Source organism: Molossus molossus, unplaced genomic scaffold (assembly GCF_014108415.1).
Source record: "Molossus molossus isolate mMolMol1 unplaced genomic scaffold, mMolMol1.p scaffold_m16_p_23, whole genome shotgun sequence".
NCBI classification, from domain to species: Eukaryota; Metazoa; Chordata; class Mammalia; order Chiroptera; family Molossidae; genus Molossus; species Molossus molossus.
Genome location: NW_023425359.1, coordinates 8,745,609 through 8,763,884, shown reverse-complemented (window position 1 = coordinate 8,763,884; position 18,276 = coordinate 8,745,609). Strand labels below are relative to the sequence as shown.

The window sequence follows — 18,276 nt, the reverse complement described above, 5'->3', positions numbered from 1 at the left end:
GGGTGCACGTCTGATGTGCACACATCCTGACTGCCAGCGCCGACTGTGATCCTGGAGGGCCCCTTCCGGCTGTCTCTCTGAGTTCTCCATGGTTGCCCACAGAGCTTCTGCAGCAGGGGGTGCCAGCATCTGCCTCCTCTAAGAAAAAGCACAGGCTGGGCTGTGAGGAGGGAGACCCCTGTCTCTCAGCTGCACACCCCTGGGGCAGAACCCCCAGCACACGGAGCTGGCGGGGGTAATGGAGCAGGTCCCGCTCAGATGCCATGGACTCTCACTGATCGAACTGAGTTTTCATAGATTTTTTTTGAATCTGTGTTTACCTATTTCCTGTATGCCCTTAGGATAATTTCCAGAGACTTTAAATGAGTGTTTTTGTCGTAATTCCCACCAGTTAAGTTATTGTGTTACTGGGAGTGGGACCCGCCACGCCGGGTGCTCTGCTGATCTAGGAGGCTCATCTCCAAACAACTTTCTCAGGGAATGCTTCAGACGGAGTTTCAGGTTACAAATCCGATCGTTTTTAAAATTCATATGTTAACATTTAACCAACAAATAAGCAAAAATGTTAGACATTTTCCATTATAAATTTGGCTTTGAAAAAGAAACAAGTTCATATTTTGGTTTAAATTTAAAACATTTTAAATAATAAAAAAAAAAAAAACAACTGGAGACATATACAAGAACATTAATTTTTCTTCAAAGTCTTACATGTGCATCCTCAAATAACTGGAACCATTTCCAGCTCAGGTCACACTGAGGCACCGTGAGCAATCAGCCTGGTGTCGCAGCATCATTTCCCGGGCAAAAGGTGGGAGCAGCCAGCACGTAACCATGCAAGTCAGGTAAAGGACAAATGCTCCTGGGCTCTGGGATCCTCAGAATCCTGTTGCTGTCCATGGTGAAGAAACACAATGCCCCATGTAGTTCCATGTCATCAAAACTAACTGCCAGACTAATTTACCCAAGTTCAATTCTCACTCTGTGTCTAATAAGACAAAACTGAAGACTTTCTAAGAGGATGAGAAGGAGCACACTGAGCTAAGAGAAAGAAATGTCAACAGCCTGCATCCATCCCTGCAACTCTCAGGAGAAACCCGCAACGAAACTGATTTATTACGGTTTTAAATACGAGGCAAGGGAAGCTTTGCGTGCACTGTTATTTTCAAAATCCTTCCCTTAATTCTCTCTACATGTCTCAACACAAGAAACTATTCAAGCTTCTTTTCGGCCGGAACCTCCATCTTCCAGTAATTCACCAAAATGACGAACACAAAGGGAATGTGGAGAGGCACCCGCTCTATGTTCTCTAGGCCTTTTAGAAAACATGGAGCTGTTCCTTTGGCTACATACATGCAAATCTATAAGAAAGGTGATACTGTGGATACCAAGGGAATGGGCACTGTTCAAAAAGGAATGCCCCACCAACGTTACCATGGCAAAACTGGAAGAGTCGACAGTGTCACCCAGCATGCAGTGGGCATTGTTGTGAACAAACAAGTCAGGGGCAAGTTTCTGGCCAAGAGAATTAATGTGCGTATTGAGCATATTAAGCCCTCTAAGAGCCGAGACAGCTTCCTGAAACGTGTGAAGGAAAATGATCAGAAAAAGAAGGAAGCCAAAGAGAAAGGGACCTGCGTTCAGCGGAAGCGTCAGCCCGCTCCACCCAGAGAAGCACACTCTGTGAGCACCAATGGGAAGAGCTGCTGGAACCCATCCCTGTGAATTCATGCCGTGGTAAGTGTAACAAGAAGACCTCTGTACTGATAAAAAATGTTTTTCTTAATTGAGAAGTGTGATGTCTCTTCCCCCCCAAAAATAATTAAAGAAAACTCGGTGTCCGAAAAAGAAAAGAAAGAAAGAAACTATTCAAGGCCCAGTTCAAATATCATCTCCTCCACACAGTCTCACCCTGAGCCCAGCCAACATGCACTGTTAGGTCCGGACGACCACAGCACTTACTGTGGACAGAGTGAGTTAACCAGGAAGAACTGTCTCTCATAGGATGCTCTGCAATTATTAGCCCTCTGGAGAAACTCAGTGTTCTACCTGAAATGGATAAACTCTGCTCCCGTCAGATCAAAAAAGGGGTGCCACACTGACCGTTACTGTTGCCCCCTCTTCTCCTTTGTTTTCCAGGGCTCTCTGCAATAGCTACTCCACTCCTTAATAGCAGAGTTGAGAAAACATGCACCGATCCTCTGCTCCAAAGAGAATTTAGATTCCATAAATGATTCCAAAAATCTTTCCTTATTTTTTTGAAATAATGGATAAGGTAATGGATCTTACATGAACTTTCCAAACAACTCTTTCTTCATTGCCTATGTGTCATGACAGACAGAGCATTGGAGCCATTAAAAATCAGTGCCCCTTTCTTAGACACACAGTCCAACAGAATCTTAACACCAATATATGAATATAAAGTCCAAAAGAACTAACCTTCAGCAACATGACTAAATTTTGTGCAATTAATCAAATATAGTGTTCTTAATATAATCTACCAAGGTAACAAATCATTAGTGTAACTATACTTCCGTTTTATTATGCCATTAAGGTTTACTTTTTAGCCATTTACTTAGAAGTATAAAAACAATATTTTGGCTGAAAAAAATTTTAAATAGAGGCTATTATTGTTGCGTTATTTGAATTGATTATGTTGTACAAATAGTTATAGGAATAGCATCTTCAAAAAATAATAAATCTTTTAACATCTAAAACAAATCCAGATTCCACAAAACCTATGTTTGTCTAATTATAGCTTTGTAGTTTGATGTGGTTTTCTATGTAAATACATTTTAAGACTTGCAATAGGAATGTATTCTATTAAAAACAGATGTTACATTAAAAGTTACAAAGTACCAAATGTGTATTATGTATCCCCACAACAAATCTCAATTCTATTAGTATAAGATATTTGGTGCTTCAGACATTATTGTCTTTGGTTTAAAAGATGAATGCAACTGTCCAAATCAACCAAAACTCACCCTTGTTGGCTACAACAGGAAAAACTAACACCAATACAAAACAACTAAACTCTGCTACTCAGATTACAATTTGCATTATTACGATGTGAACACTAATATATCTATTGATTATGGTAAAACATTTTAATTTAAAAATAAATATTTGCAATACACAAAAGTAAATGGAATATTCTCAAGTGAAGTACACACTTCTTTTTCCTTTTCAGGCCGGTCGTTATTACAGCAGCAAACAATACTTAAAGAATAGCACACACATTTTCCCCGTGCCCCAACACACTGGGAAGAACTCTTTTAATGGCAACTACTATTTCATATACAAATACTTAGATGCATTATATTATATACACCCTTATAGAAACATTAGAATAATAAATGCTTCTTTTCCCATTGTTATTAAGAATTTTTACAAAACACACATAAAAGCCTTTTTACAGGTTATGTTAAGCAAACACAGTAAGATTGAGCAGAATATCAAATGTCTTAATTCTTTAACAATTACTTCTGTACTAAATGGGAATTCTAAGAATTCCTTTTATTACCTTCTCTTATAATAAGTAGCAGATTCTAATATCTATTTTCTGAATCACATTTCCAGAGGCTGAAGCACAAGAAATATTCTGCTATCATGAATTGTTTTTATCCCCATTCGGTGGGTAAAGCATTTTAATATGGATAAACAGAAGAAACCCAGGAAGAGAGTCATTTAATTGATGTACAAATGTCAGTTATGTATTTAAAAAGCAACACAGTTTCTTCTTATTCACTCTTGTTAACTTCTATGTGCAAATTTATGTTATGGGAAGCATGCTCCTGAACAGACCTTTTATTTTATTTTATTTTTTTTTTATCCTCACCTGACGACATTTTTCCACTTTTTTGTTCAGATAGAGTGGGAAGGAGAGAGAGGAAGAGAGAGAGAGAGAGAGAGAGAGAGAGAGAGAGAGAGAGAGAGAGAAACATTGACATGAAAGGGACACATTGAGTGGCTGCCTCCTGCATGACCCAACCAGGGTGGGGGACAAACCGCAACCGAGGTACATGACCTTAGTGGGAACTGAACCCAGGTCTCTCTGGACCACAGGTCAACACTCTTAACCGCTAAGCCAAACTGGCCAAGGCTGAACAGACCTTTTAAATATGACTAGACATTATGTACTTGAGGCATATTTTACAGAGATGGCTCCTTTTTCTGTCCTGGGGTGAATCAAAAGGATCATCACATGACACTTGGTGAGGTTTAACCTCTGTGGCTGTATGCCTCCATGTACCTGCCATTCAAACAAATGGCCCTCATTTTTGCTACTTACAGAAGCTCATGCATCTAACTGAGCTCACATAGCTCAGATAAAGTTTTATTTAACTGAGCAAATGTCATATTTGGTGGCATACTTGTAAAAATCTGTTAGAATATGAAAAAGCCTTTAAAAGTGTCTCCACATACAAGTTCATAAGTATAACTATGAAGTTAAATAACACAAGTTCATTTAAATGTTGAGAAATATGTAAATCAATACAAATTCAAATTCTTTATAAAAAGTATGTATTCTCTAGGCAGCTAGAACAACTGAGAGCTACGATACATGCATGCACACCAGCTCGGCCCCAAACCAGCTTCTAGAAGGCACCACAGGCAATGCCCATGCCCACCTCGACTCCACTCAACCTGCCAAACCACCAGGTGTATTCAACACAGAGGCCTCTTCTATACAAGGCTGCTTTTTCAAGTCTGGGAGAGAGAGCCATTCCATTTCATTCTTAGGAGCCAACACAGAAAGTCAAGCAAAATTGGGAGACCAAAGAATATGCCTCAAATGAAGAAAACAACTCTAATGAAATGAAGATAAGTAATTTGATAAAGAATTCAAAGACTGGGTCATAAGGATGCTCAGCAACCTTGAAAACAGAGGAACTCATAAAGCACTTCAACAAAGACTTAGAAAATATAGTTAAGAACCAATCATAGATAAAGAATACAATCATTGCAAGGAAAATTACACTAGAAAGAATCAACAGCAAACTGATTAATGTGGAAGGGCAGATTAGTGACCTAGAAGACAGAATAGTGGAAATCATCCATTAGAACAGTAAAATATAAAAGGAGGTTAGTATAAGGGACCAAAAATAATGAGTGGCACATGATGAATAAAGCACAACATGCCTTGTGGTTTCCATGGTTATTACTACTGTTGTCTTCATAATTACCCTGATTAGTACTAGTATTGCTGCTGATGCTGCTACTGTTCAGGTTAAACGTAATCTGTCTTTGACACAAAAATTCCTAAGGTGTCAGAATCACTGTCAATGTTAATAATCACTAAGTTATCATAACGATAAAGAGGAGATTGGGCTAAATATTTACTACCTCTACAGTATTCCCTAAAAATGGGGAAATGGCCCAGCTGATGTGGCTCAGTAGATTGAGCATCATCCCATGTAACAAGAGGTTACCCTTTCAATTCCTGGTCAGGGCACATGCCCAGGTTTTGGGCTCAGTCACCAGTGGGGGCATGCAGGAGACAGCCAATGAATGTTTGTCTCTTGTTGATGTTTCTCTCTCTCTCTCTCTCTCTCTCTCTCTCTCTCTCTCTCTCTCTCTCTCCCTCCCTCCCTCCCTCCCTCCTTCCCCCTTCCTCTCTCTCTAAAAGAAAATTAATTTAAAAAATGTTTAAACACTGACCTCATGGGAGACCGTTTTTTCCTATTTTCCTCTTGATTCCTTAAGAGATGGGATTGTTGTTTTTGTGTTATCAGGTTGATATTTGAGTCTGATATATAAGCATCAAACTCATTTGGTTAAAGAGAACTATGTGACACACTGATAAATTCCTTTATACCTTCTTAACTAATCTCCTCATGTTTTAACAAAATAATAATAATAAGGGTAAACTAAGAAGTCATAACAGAACTTAAGTACATGTTTCATGAAAAAATAAACAAAATGCTTTGTGATGGGTTTAAGAAAGATGTAGACTCTGTGACAGGTACTAGTCTAGATGCTCACAGAAGAACCCTCTCTCTGTCAAAGGCAAGGTGCGCAACCAAGGAATCTCTACTATCACAAGGAATGTGTCTTTTCTGAAAGAGTAAAAACAGCACAGGCACCTCAGAAAATACCAGTGCACTGACCACAGCCTAACTTTCTAGAAGACAGATCACAGAAAAATTATCTGGCTATATATAGATATTTAAAGAATGACTGAATTTCTAGTTTCAACTGTATATTAAAATTGCTTAAAATACCTCCATAAACACATGCCACAGCATCAAGGGCTATTAATTTCACTGGAAATGAATCATGAGGTACCAAAATGTCTGCACATACAATCAGTATGCATTTCCCATAAAAGGGGGAACAATTTGCATTCATCCTGAAAATACATTTTCCTGAAACAAAACTTTAAATGTCTCAAGTAGAAGGAACGGATAGATTTTTCTTCCAAATACAACGAAATTAAGTAAAATGAGGTTTTTTGGGCAATATTTCATGTTGAAGCAGATTTTTCTCTCTCCAACATGTAGGGAAACATACTTTATCCCTCTAAACATGGACTTGAAATGCAGAGCTCAGTACCAAGACCCAGGCCAAGAAAATGCTTAACAAACTTATCAGAGTCATGATGCAGACTGTGCCATAAACCCTGCTTGAAGCTGAAGGTAACAGTAGCATCACCATCAGTAAGTGTCAATTATGACATTGGCAAAGTCTCTTACCCACAGTTTATGAAATGTCTGTTTATGAAATGTCTCAATGATGGAGTTAAGTGGTTATGTTTAGATGACTTTTAACACAGATGCACTGTTCATTGTTAAAGAGGCCATCGTGTGCCAGCTAGCTGAATTTGAACTTTTGATGAGTTAGATATAAATCTTATTTTAATAAGCTCAAAACTGAATACTATGTCAAATAAATCACAAAATCCTATAGTCTCAAGCATCGTATGAGGCATCTTCCGTATCTGTGTTCACTTGAAAGAAAAGAGTGGTGATGGGAGGTGGGAAGGGCATGGGTTGCTTTTCTGAGCATTTCCTCCCTGGACCAGAGACACCCATGCAGCCACATCTGCCCGTTCACCGAGTGACAATCACGCGGCCACACTCTCCTCCCACATTCCCTCCCCAGACAGCTTTTCCATCTCTGACACAATCTATGAGAAGAGATACAATGACTCTGCCTAAGTGTGCTATATGCAAAGATACCATGGAAGCAATTATAAAAATATTTACTTCCGCCACAGAAAAGGTGGTTTTCCATTTACCTTTATTCCCCTGAACACTATCCCCTTGGCCAAACATTATTATGACATGAGTGGCTGTCTCGTTTTTTACCTTTACTGGGCATAGTCACTGATATTTACAAAGCCCTCCTCCCTCTGTCAGCTGGGGTGTGTGTTAAACAAGTATTTATTCCCTGCCTACAATGTACCTGGTGCTGTCAGATTTACCGCCGTCCCTGACCTAAGATCACCAGCAACCTGGTGCTGTGCAGTAAGTGGTTCTGAGAATTTCAGCCGCATAGTGTTCGGGTTTGTATCATCATCAGATCAGTAGCAATGCCGGGGGTGAGCCTGCCCACCGGCTCCGCTAGAAGCTCCAGGAATCCAGCTGCTCCTTTTGAAACCACCCCCGCCCTGTCTAGGGCTCTGACACAGACATGGATGGGGGTAACTCCGGGTCACACATCTAGCTGCAACTTCCAGGCCAGAGGCTAAAACTGTACAAATCATCCCATCACACAGCACTCATCTGGGGACACTGGGCCACGGATTCATGTCTCTCTCCTTCCCTGACCCCAAAAGACTGAGCTGCTTGCCATCCTCTAACCTCCACGCACTCCCCTGCTCCCAAACGTGTTAAGAAATGTGGCCACTCCCTATTCAGGGTAAAGGATGAGTGCTGATAGCCATACTTCTATCTGGGCTCACTATTACCAGGATTTACTCCACTTTTCTGAATGACACCCCTGAGAAATTGACAATATCATTTCATGATCAAGTCCGCTGGGTGGATTCGTTGAAAGTGCTGCTTGGGAATTTTTTGGTTTTTTTTTTTCCAAATGCACTGCCCTTTCTTTTTATGACTCAGGATAGATCAAAGGGTCTACCGCAGAACGGAACGGCGGTGTTGGAACTGGACACAACATTTTCCTCCATATGTCAAGTACAGTGTGATGTCTAGCTGGGTCCTACTCAGCATCGGCCTCAGTGACAATGCAACGAAACACCAAACCCATTACCAGTTACAGACGACTGGGACCCTGGCTTACTCCTTGCACACTCTTCCCTTTTCCCCATTCATAACGCATCTCAGACTGATTTCCATCAAATGACAATGTATTTCTAGACAACTAATTCTGGAATCAAACAATTGCTGAAAATGTGAAAACATGTAACAAAAGGCTACAAATAAAATAGTCAGGACATTATCACTCGGTTAGTGTTTGTTGACTTGGGCTACTCTCCCCTACCCACATGTTCTCCGGTTCCAATCTCTAACATCTGCTGGAGGACTGTGCACTTTACAAGCCCAGAAACGATTTCAAAGATTTTTTCTAATGCAAATTCACACTTTACGCCTGAAACACCATCCAGTTTCAGAAAACGCACACAGTACTCACTTGCTTAGCCTTGGTCTTCGTGATTGTGTCAGAAATAGGCTTCTTCCTCTCCTTTACAGCAGTTTTAGAAAATAATTCCTCAAATTCATGACAATCTATGGATGGCTCTTCAATTTTTTCCCAAATAAGTGAAGTACTGGAGTCTCTAAAGTGAAGCAAAACAGCAATTGAAAGAGCCATCAAACGGAACTATGACACATGGTGGTCAGAATAAATACACAGGAGGAAAGGGAGAAAAGAAGCTCAGAAAAATAAGAAGGGGATGAGGAGGAGTCAGGAAGGAAGGAAGCACCGAAGGAAGGAACGAAGAGGAAAATGGGCGAGGAAGGGCAAAAGGGAAATACTCTTTTTCTTCAAGATCACTGTTTGCTTTAGCAACTTGATAAGAAAGTCAAAACATCATCAATGTAGAAAGAAACCTTTGCCTAGCAATAATAATTGCCAGGAATTCTCAGCTATTAAGTCAGTGTATAAAAACAGAAGGAAAAACCCCCTCAGAGTGGGCGACAGAGGCAGGAAATGTCTGATATCTCTCAATCCCAACCTGACTCATCAGCTTGTACATTATTTATGGGTTAAAAATGAAATCATTTAATAATCAAGTCAGTACCTTCCCCCACGCCATCGTCACCTGGTTTCACAATAACTACAAATTCATGTAATGCCACCTGAAAAGGGTAGATTCGTTTTAAAAAGGCAAAACACGAACAAACAAAAAACCAGAGCAAAAAACTTCATGTAATATATCCGGATAAAAGTGGTTTGGGGGCAGTTTTCAATGATGCATCAACATAGATAGGTAAATGCAACTACATAGAGAATGAGAACAAAGGTCGAGGTAGTCAAAATATAGAGATTTCCCCCCAATAGGATTCAGCAAAGAGAAAAATATATTAATATAAGAAATGAGAACAAGCCTGATGAATATCCTACTTCTAAGTCCATGTCACATCACACAAACAAGATTCAAGGAACCAGGAAAAGTGCATGATTTTTCTCCCATTGGTACATTCCACGGCCCTGCCTCAGGGATCCCGGGGCACAGCCCACGGTCCAGGCACAGATAAGTCATATGCCACCAGCGGACCTGGGGGAGGTCTTCTTTATAAAGATCATTGTCGACTATGATGAAGACTCCACACTGTGCCCCAATCTTCTATAAAAGTGCCATAAAATTCTCAAAGCGAAATTATTTCATACCTAAGGTGTAGATGTGTGTGTAGCACATTAGTGTAAAGAAAGACAACTGCAAACAAAATGCAATGGTAAAACAAGACTGATCCACATTTACAAATTAGTGGTCAGAGTGGGGGTCTGCAACAAGGCAACAGGGCAGGCAGCTAAGTAAATACATCCCTCTCTTTGAAAGATCAGTCAACACCTAGATAGACAGAGAGCTGTGCATCGTATGCATTGATACCTGTATGCCATTTGTTCTTTTCCTTTTTATATTTCTGGAGAAAAGTAAAATTTTAAATAAGATTGTTTCACTAAATATTGACTTAAAAATCTACAAATTTTAGAGCAGTACTTTAAAGTACACTCATTTGTAATTTCCCCGAGTTAGAAAGGAAAATACTTCCCTCATGTTGCCAAACTGAGCAAAAACGAGCTCCCGTTCGCGTTACCTTTTGCTGTGCAGTTGAATTCTTGTCCAGTACAGAGGCTTCATGGGCCGACAAGGCTCTATCGGCTGCTTCCTACTCCCTTTGTCCTGGTTCACCCCTAATCCAAACCAGCCAGTTGGCATCGGAGGGGGGAGAAATCCACACACTTGGGGCGCTGGTAAAGTGCTACTCCCGCCGTGCGGGGTGAGCAGAGGGCCAGATCCAGGCGGCAGAGCAGGTGCTGGCGGGGCTGCGGGGGGAGCTGGAGCAGGTGGAATACCCACACCTGGCAGAGGAGGAGGTGGGGGGATCCCAACTCCCGGCAGAGGAGGGGGAGGGGGAATTCCCATCCCTGGAAGGGGCGGGGGAGGGGGTATTCCCACTCCGGGAAGAGGAGGGGGAGGGGGTATTTCCACCCCGGGAAGAGGAGGGGGAGGAGGTATTCCCACCCCGGGAAGAGGAGGAGGAGGGGGTATTCCCACTCCGGGAAGAGGGAGGTATCCCGGGAAAGGAGGGAGGGTATTCCCACTCCGGGAAGAGGAGGGGGAGGGGGTATTCCCACCCCGGGAAGAGGAGGGGCAGGGGGTATTCCCACTCCAGGAAGAGGAGGGGGAGGAGGTATTCCCACCCCGGGAAGAGGAGGGGGAGGAGGTATTCCCACTCCGGGAAGAGGAGGGGGAGGAGGTATTCCCACCCCGGGAAGAGGAGGGGGAGGAGGTATTCCCACTCCGGGAAGAGGAGGGGGAGGGGGTATTCCCACTCCGGGAAGAGGAGGGGGAGGAGGTATTTCCTCCCCAGGCAAAGGTGGGGGAGGAGGTGGCAGCATTTCTGTACTAGGCATAAGAGGTGGGGGGACTGCTGTACTGAGCGGGGGCGGGGAGGGAGCCCCCATGCCCAGACCAGACACGGAGCTGGAAGACTGTGTGCAAGGCAGAGGTGGTGGGGGTGGGATGTTAGGGCCATTTGCGGAGGACGATGAAACAGACTGTTCATGGCTGGTCTCAAACTCAGTCTGAAGAGGACGGGAAGACTGGGACCTGGGCTGCCCTTGGCCATCAGACCACGGGAGGGGTGGAGGCGGTGGAGGCCGACCGGACGGGTGCGCGTCGACTTGGACAGATATTTGCCTGGGAGACACAATCAGAGAAATCTCTGAGCAGAATTTGGTCTGAGGTCCCGAAGGCGAGGCGGGCGCCGCGGGGTGGCCACTTGCGGCCTGCGGTGGCCACGAGAGGCACTCTGGCAGTGTCGCAGAAGGCAGGGCGGGCGCCCCGCGCTCTTCCGTCGGGGACGTCTGGATGGACTTGGCCTGTGAAATCCTTTGGTACTGGCCACGCCTTTCTCCTAACCTGAGAGCTTTGCCACAGACACCTTCCGAGGATGCCACTCCGTCGTGAGCCGCGTGCCGGCCGCTGGCCGCCCCCAGGTCCACGGCCGGGCACTGCTTCTCCAGTTCGGCTATTTTGGTCCTCAGATCCTCAATGGTCTGTTCCAGCTGCTGAATGACAGTTGCCTGTGCCTCGGATTTTATGTCCGCAACTTCCTGAGAGCAACAAAGACATAGTTAAATATAAAATAAGGAATACCCCAAACATTAAAAAAAAAAAAAAACTTACAGAATTCAGCAAAATAGATTTGTTATAATTCTTCTAGAAAGATCTCTCCACCTTCCAGCTTCACAGGAGTTTACATACATCGCCATACATTCCGAAGGCCTTTGCTGGGTAGTCTCTAAATGACTCACTGAAGGTAGCAGGTCACGGAAAACAGGAAGGAAACCCGAGAGGACTTCCTCACTCAGAATGGCTTCTCTTTACTGCCTGGTAACAGTTGCTATTAGGATGTTCTCTAAAGACGTTTTAAATAAGTTTTAGAGGCAATAACTACCTTGTAAATAAAGGTAAGCGCCTACAGAATCTCCAACAGGATTATGGGGAATATTTTTGATATCCATATAGGCATGAGCACACATACATGCACGTGTGTCAGGCCACGTATATCGTGTGTACTCTAATTTTAGTATTTTACCTAAGGCATTGAGAAAGCTGCTACCTTTTATGGCTCTCCCCAAGGTATAAAGAGGGCCGGTAACCCCTGTGCCAACGTGTGGGGTCACCCTCGTGTCTAAATGTCCCCTCCTTTCCAAGGCATAGATACAATCAACCACGAGTCCTTTGAGGAAAGAAATACTTTGGTTGGGAAAAAGGGGGAAAGTGGATGGGTAAATTAAATATGAAAAACAGATGAGTAAAAAAAAAAAAGAAAAGGAATGAATTTTTAAAAAGGAGGAAAAGGGAACAGCAAGAGGTAGGAGAGAAGGGGACAAACTCCGGCTACATGAGGCTCAATGTCAGACTGCTGCGCACACTCACTTGGAGGTGCGCACACTCACTTGGCTGTGCTCACACACTTGGATGTGCGCACAATCACTTGGATGTGCTCACACTCACTTGGCTGTGCTCACACACTTGGATGTGCACACACTCACTTGGATGTGCGCACACTCACTTGGATGTGCTCACTCACTTGGATGTGCGCACACTCACTTGGATGTGCTCACTCACTTGGATGTGTGCACACTCACTTGGATGTGCGCACACTCACTTGGCTGTGCTCACACACTTGGATGTGCGCACACTCACTTGGATGTGCTCACACTCACTTGGATGTGTGCATACTCACTTGGATGTGCGCACACTCACTTGGATGTGCTCACTAAGGCTGCAATGCAAGGGAGAGGGAGAGAGTTCAAAGCTGACAGCCATTTGTCCAGAGCGTCTCAGGCCTTTTCAAACGCAATCCCAGTCACGGCCACCAAACAGAGCCCCAGTCCACAGGCACACACCCTATTCTCTTCCCCACGTGGTGCCCCTGAAGCTACCACCCCACGTCTCCCTTTCCACACTGCGGGAGAATAAGAGGTAAGACGAAGATTATATTAAGTACAAAACTGAGCTCTTAGCCTGCTTGCCCAAGCTGAAACTTTGGGTCCAAGAAAAGTCTACCCCAAATAAAAAGTAAACTTTTTCTTTACTCTTCCTAAATCCAAAATAATACCTAACCCATCTGCAGTTGGAAAAACTGCAGATGGATGAAACAGAAATGGGCATACACTATAAATGAAGCATGTTTGATGCTATAAATATATTTGTTTAAAATATTAGTGTTTTTATCCTATAGGCATAAAAAGTTATAAATTCAGTAGTCTGAATCCTAACCACTGTTATTCCTTCCCTGGACATTTTGTCTTTCACTACATTAAACTTCCTGAAGCTCATGATGCTTGTTGCTAAGAGAACTTAGAACTTGATGGCCACGTCTCGTATACAGGGGACTTACTTTGCCTATCATCACAAAATACCAAGTAGCCCTTATTGTTGAAAGAAATTAAAAACAAAACTAATTTACTTTTGAAATAATAAAGAAATGTAACACACTTTAAATAGATAGGCAAAATTTTGATAGGCACTTTTTATTTATATGTAAATACAGGCATTCATATATATGTATACATACACACATATGAATATAAATCCTTTAAGTTCCTATTTTTCACCAATGTCTACACAAAATATTACAGTATTATAATGCATAGCTTGGAAAATCATGCCATGTATTCTCTAAATTATCCATGGTGAAAAAACTAACTACAATAACCAGTTTCTGATATACTGTTTGACCACTGTACTTAATTCTACTTTCCAATGATGCTGCTGTAAGAACAAGGAGAAACCAGAAGCCAGGAAACTAGCATCCAAATGCATCTGAATGAAAAGTACAACTATCCTTTCTTACCCTTGATGTGTAAAATGTATAGATGATTTTCATTTCTCCAGCACAACCTTGAAAATGACCCTGAGGCATTAATAGATATTTTTTAGTTATTCTGGTATATAAACAGGACTCTCTCATTTTCCCATCTATATAATGATCATATAAAAAGATTAGTTGGTGAAAGGCATGCACGAATTAAATTCTGGGAGAGTTTTCCAAAACTTAATTCTTAAATGTTATTATCTAAGCCAGCTCTTTTTCATCACAGATTTGAATATAATGAAAGCAGTATAAAAATTAAAGGATATTAAGAAAACAGAGGACAAGAAAGGAGAAATTGATCCTAAATCACAACCTATCACAATTGTTATTATTATACCTATTTTCTTCTTTTTTTAATCCTCACCTGAGGACATTTTTGCATTTATCTTCAGATAGAGTGGGAAGGAGAGAGGGAAGAGGAGAGAAAGAGAAACATTGACATGAGAGAGACACATTGAGTGGCTGCCAGCCACACGACCCCAACCGGGGCCGGGACAAACTGCAACCGAGGTACGTGCCCTTGGTGGGAACCGAACCCGGGTCTCTCTGGTCCATGGGCTGATGCTCTAATCGCTGAGCCAAACCAGCCAGGGCATTATACCTATTTTCTACGTGGATTTATGCCCCCATGTTTACAGCCCAGCTAATCCAACATAGCACCCAAAACAAATGATCATGGAAGTCATGGTATCAGTGGTTGGGAATATTCCTGAAATTTGTATCCTTTATATTATTATTATTTTTAATTCTCTTCTGAGGATATTTTTCCATTTATCTTCAGATAGAGTGGGAAGGAGGGAGACAGAGAGAAACATCGATGTGAGAGAGACACATCCACTGATTGCCTCCGCAACCCTGACCAGGGCTGGGGGGGGGGGGGGACTGCAACCGAGGTACGTAACCTTGACCAGAATCACACCTGTGACTCATTGATCTGTGGACGGACGCTTTAACTGCTGAGCCAAACTGCCCATGGCTCCTTTCTAGTTATTTGTACAGTCAGTGGAGAAAAGGTAAAGAAGTATACCATTGCACATGATAACTGGTACCAGAAAAAGACTTCTTATATGGAATTACTTAAGACAACTTGGCAGTTACTTTACCTAAATTGGCTCTCCCAACCTCCAGCTCCCTCTTATTCTGTGTATAAAAGTGGAAGAAAAACTACATCTATAGACTCCCTTGTAGCTAGGTTCATCCAATCAGGTGCAGTCATACAGAGAGGTAAAAAGTGCACAGAGGTAGGGGCGATACTCCTGGGTGCCTCGCCTGGTCTGTGAGCGAGCAGATGTGTTAACTTGGAGCTGCTCTGAAACAACATTCAATGTCCCCTCTCCAGTTTCAAATGGCAGACTCAATGGATTTAACTTCCCTACTACGCCAGTTGTGTACGATTCCTACTATCCCAGCTGTATGATTCCTACTATCCCAGCTGTATGATTCCTACTGTCCCAGCTGTATGATTCCTACTATCCCAGCTGTCTATGATTCCTACTATCCCAGCTGTCTACGATTCCTACTATCCCAGCTGTATGATTCCTACTATCCCAGCTGTATGATTCCTACTATCCCAGCTGTCTACGATTCCTACTATCCCAGCTGTATGATTCCTACTATCCCAGCTGTCTATGATTCCTACTATCCCAGCTGTCTACGATTCCTACTATCCCAGCTGTATGATTCCTACTATCTCAGCTGTCTATGATTCCTACTGTCCCAGCTGTCTATGATTCCTACTATCCCAGCTGTCTATGATTCCTACCATCCCAGCTGTATGATTCCTACTATCCCAGCTGTGTAGGATTCCTACTATCCCAGCTGTCTATGATTCCTACCATCCCAGCTGTATGATTCCTACTATCCCAGCTGTATGATTCCTACTATCCCAGCTGTATGATTCCTACTGTCCCAGCTGTGTATGATTCCCACTATGCCAGCTGTATGATTCCTACTATCCCAGCTGTATGATTCCTACTATGCCAGCTGTATGATTCCTACTATCCCAGCTGTATGATTCCTACTATCCCAGCTGTATGATTCCTACTATGCCAGCTGTATGATTCCTACTATCCCAGCTGTATGATTCCTACTATCCCAGCTGTATGATTCCTACTATGCCAGCTGTATGATTCCTACTATCCCAGCTGTATGATTCCTACTGTCCCAGCTGTCTATGATTCCTACTATCCCAGCTGTATGATTCCTACTATCCCAGCTGTATGATTCCTACTATCCCAGCTGTCTGATTCCTACTATCCCAGCTGTATGATTCCTACTATCCCAGCTGTATGATTCCTACTATCCCAGCTGTCTATGATTCCTACTATCCCAGCTGTATGATTCCTACTATCCCAGCTGTATGATTCCTACTGTCCCAGCTGTCTATGATTCCTACTATCCCAGCTGTATGATTCCTACTATCCCAGCTGTATGATTCCTACTGTCCCAGCTGTCTATGATTCCTACTATCCCAGCTGTATGATTCCTACTATCCCAGCTGTATGATTCCTACTATCCCAGCTGTCTGATTCCTACTATCCCAGCTGTATGATTCCTACTATCCCAGCTGTATGATTCCTACTGTCCCAGCTGTCTATGATTCCTACTATCCCAGCTGTATGATTCCTACTATCCCAGCTGTATGATTCCTACTGTCCCAGCTGTCTATGATTCCTACTATCCCAGCTGTATGATTCCTACTATCCCAGCTGTATGATTCCTACTATCCCAGCTGTCTGATTCCTACTATCCCAGCTGTATGATTCCTACTATCCCAGCTGTATGATTCCTACTGTCCCAGCTGTCTATGATTCCTACTATCCCAGCTGTATGATTCCTACTATCCCATGATTCCTCGTATGATCCCTACCATCCCAGCTGTCTATGATTCCTACTATCCCAGCTGTATGATTCCTACTATCCCAGCTGTATGATTCCTACTGTCCCAGCTGTCTATGATTCCTACTATCCCAGCTGTATGATTCCTACTATCCCAGCTGTATGATTCCTACTATCCCAGCTGTATGATTCCTACTATCCCAGCTGTATGATTCCTACTGTCCCAGCTGTCTATGATTCCTACTATCCCAGCTGTATGATTCCTACCATCCCAGCTGTATGATTCCTACTATCCCAGCTGTATGATTCCTACTGTCCCAGCTGTATGATTCCTACTATCCCAGCTGTATGATTCCTACCATCCCAGCTGTGTATGATTCCTACTATCCCAGCTGTATGATTCCTACTATCCCAGCTGTATGATTCCTACTATCCCAGCTGTCTATGATTCCTACTATCCCAGCTGTATGATTCCTACTATCCCAGCTGTATGATTCCTACTATCCCAGCTGTCTATGATTCCGACTATCCCAGCTGTATGATTCCTACTATCCCAGCTGTATGATTCCTACCATCCCAGCTGTGTATGATTCCTACTATCCCAGCTGTATGATTCCTACTATCCCAGCTGTCTATGATTCCTACTATCCCAGCTGTATGATTCCTACTATCCCAGCTGTCTATGATTCCGACTATCCCAGCTGTATGATTCCTACTATCCCAGCTGTATGATTCCTACCATCCCAGCTGTGTATGATTCCTACTATCCCAGCTGTATGATTCCTACTGTCCCAGCTGTCTATGATTCCTACTATCCCAGCTGTATGATTCCTACTATCCCAGCTGTATGATTCCTACTATCCCAGCTGTCTATGATTCCTACTATCCCAGCTGTATGATTCCTACTATCCCAGCTGTATGATTCCTACTATCCCAGCTGTATGATTCCTACTATCCCAGCTGTGTATGATTCCTACTATCCCAGCTGTATGATTCCTACCATCCCAGCTGTATGATTCCTACCATCCCAGCTGTATGATTCCTACTATCCCAGCTGTATGATTCCTACTATCCCAGCTGTATGATTCCTACCATCCCAGCTGTGTATGATTCCTACTATCCCAGCTGTATGATTCCTACTATCCAGCTGTCTATGATTCCTACTATCCCAGCTGTATGATTCCTACTATCCCAGCTGTATGATTCCTACTATCCCAGCTGTCTATGATTCCTACTATCCCAGCTGTATGATTCCTACTATCCCAGCTGTATGATTCCTACTATCCCAGCTGTATGATTCCTACTATCCAGCTGTGTATGATTCCTACTATCCCCAGCTGTATGATTCCTACCATCCCAGCTGTATGATTCCTACCATCCCAGCTGTATGATTCCTACTATCCCAGCTGTATGATTCCTA

At 42.9% G+C, this 18,276-nt stretch overlaps 1 protein-coding gene across 1 annotated transcript in view; it reads right to left on the bottom strand.

The window, feature by feature from the left end:
* FMN2 (formin 2) overlaps positions 1-18,276 on the bottom strand; it is a 316,345-nt gene that overhangs the window by 207,250 nt on the left and 90,819 nt on the right. Inside the window, 3 exon segments of the mRNA XM_036277697.1 lie at positions 8,596-8,740; positions 10,224-10,719; positions 10,722-11,745. Of these exon segments, the coding sequence (XP_036133590.1) occupies positions 8,596-8,740; positions 10,224-10,719; positions 10,722-11,745 (1,665 nt within the window).